Source organism: Tripterygium wilfordii, chromosome 4, assembly GCF_013401445.1.
Source record: "Tripterygium wilfordii isolate XIE 37 chromosome 4, ASM1340144v1, whole genome shotgun sequence".
NCBI classification, from domain to species: Eukaryota; Viridiplantae; Streptophyta; class Magnoliopsida; order Celastrales; family Celastraceae; genus Tripterygium; species Tripterygium wilfordii.
In genome coordinates, this window is record NC_052235.1 from 9,426,816 (window position 1) to 9,428,189 (window position 1,374).

Here is a 1,374-nt window from a genome sequence, read left to right on the forward strand (position 1 = left end):
CTGTTCTTCTATGTCTCTGTTTCTCTATCATCATCTGTCTGAGAGTGTGATTCTAAATTGGTTCGTCTAAGTCCATTAGTATTAAAGTGCTGCTTACTAGTGGTTTGTGGAGCGTTGTATCTTGGGAAGAGTCTGTCCGGAGAGCTTAGCACTAATGGGTGGGACATTTCTCTTTAAGGAGATTCGCGAAAGGTGTACCTCGCTCCCACAATTCCTATTAGCTGTTTACGGTTTTGGTATTTTTATTTAAGCATCAATTATTGAGTTCATACAAGCTATTGTGTTATGCATACCATCTCCTATGTTAATGTTACTGTTTCTGTTTAATGTTACTGTTTGATTTGTGTAGATTAGTCACTGTTCATGCAATATAAATATTAATTGGTTTATTGCATGTTATATTTCCAACAATCTACCATCGACGTCGAGGAGAAGCGGAAGTTCCTCGACGAGATAGCGAAATCGAGCGCATTCCAGCCCTACAGCGTCAATTTCTTGAACATCCTCATTGACTCGAGGAGAATCAGTCTGATTAAGGAGATTGTGAAGGAGTTCGAGATGGCGTACAACAAGTTGACGGATACGGAGCTTGCGATTGTGACTTCGGTGGTGAAGCTGGAGTCGGAGCATCTGACGCAGATTGCGAAGCAGGTGCAGAAATTGACCGGGGCAAAGAATGTGAGGATAAAGACTGCGATTGATCCTTCATTGGTGGCTGGATTTACTGTTAGTTATGGAAATACTGGGTCGAAGCTTATGGACATGAGTGTGAAGAAGCAGTTGGAAGACATTGCTTCACAGATTGATATGTGATTGGACCTCTATTTTGAGGTTCTAATGTCCTTTAATTAGGATGTTCTAGCACTTAGTTAATGTATTTGATTGCATTTTAGCTTAATTTTACACTTACAAATGTTTCCCCTTGGTTTTGTAGGAATCGGACTTTGTTCGGGCAAGTTGGAGCACTTTTTGGGCACTTTTTGCTGTGAGGTGTCGGGACTTAGATTATGAAGATATTCTTGAAGACTACAAGCTCCAACGGTACACTAATCTATGGCCGAGATTGAATTGTTTTGAATTATGAATGGATTAGATTACAACAAGACTTGAAGGGTTAAGATGATCATTTAAAGGTGAATCCAATGGTTGTGCATAAGACAACATTCTTGCTTGCAATTTTTGACTTAAAAGAAGATCTTACTTGATTTTTGGAGTCAAAGATGGCTGCAAGTTGCTACACATTTAAAAGGAAATTGTTGGAGATACCAATGCCAAGATTTGGTGCAAGTTTGATCAAATGGTCAAAGATGACAAAATTGTTGGAGATACCAAGGTCAAGATTTGGTGCAAGTTTAATCAAATGGTCAAAGATGG

The 1,374-nt window shown here is 39.3% G+C and overlaps 1 protein-coding gene across 1 annotated transcript; it reads left to right on the forward strand.

The window, feature by feature from the left end:
- The first annotated feature begins 393 nt into the window (after window positions 1–393).
- On the forward strand, window positions 394–813 carry LOC119996931 (ATP synthase delta chain, chloroplastic-like). Its single transcript, XM_038843711.1, has one exon. It carries the CDS (start codon window positions 394–396, stop codon window positions 811–813), a length of 420 nt encoding a protein of 139 aa, XP_038699639.1.
- Window positions 814–1,374: the final 561 nt, after the last annotated feature.

Bases quoted from the DNA above. Each gene is read 5' to 3' on its own strand.
- LOC119996931 (XM_038843711.1), top strand. From the start codon at position 394: ATGTTATATTTCCAACAATCTACCATCGACGTCGAGGAGAAGCGGAAG.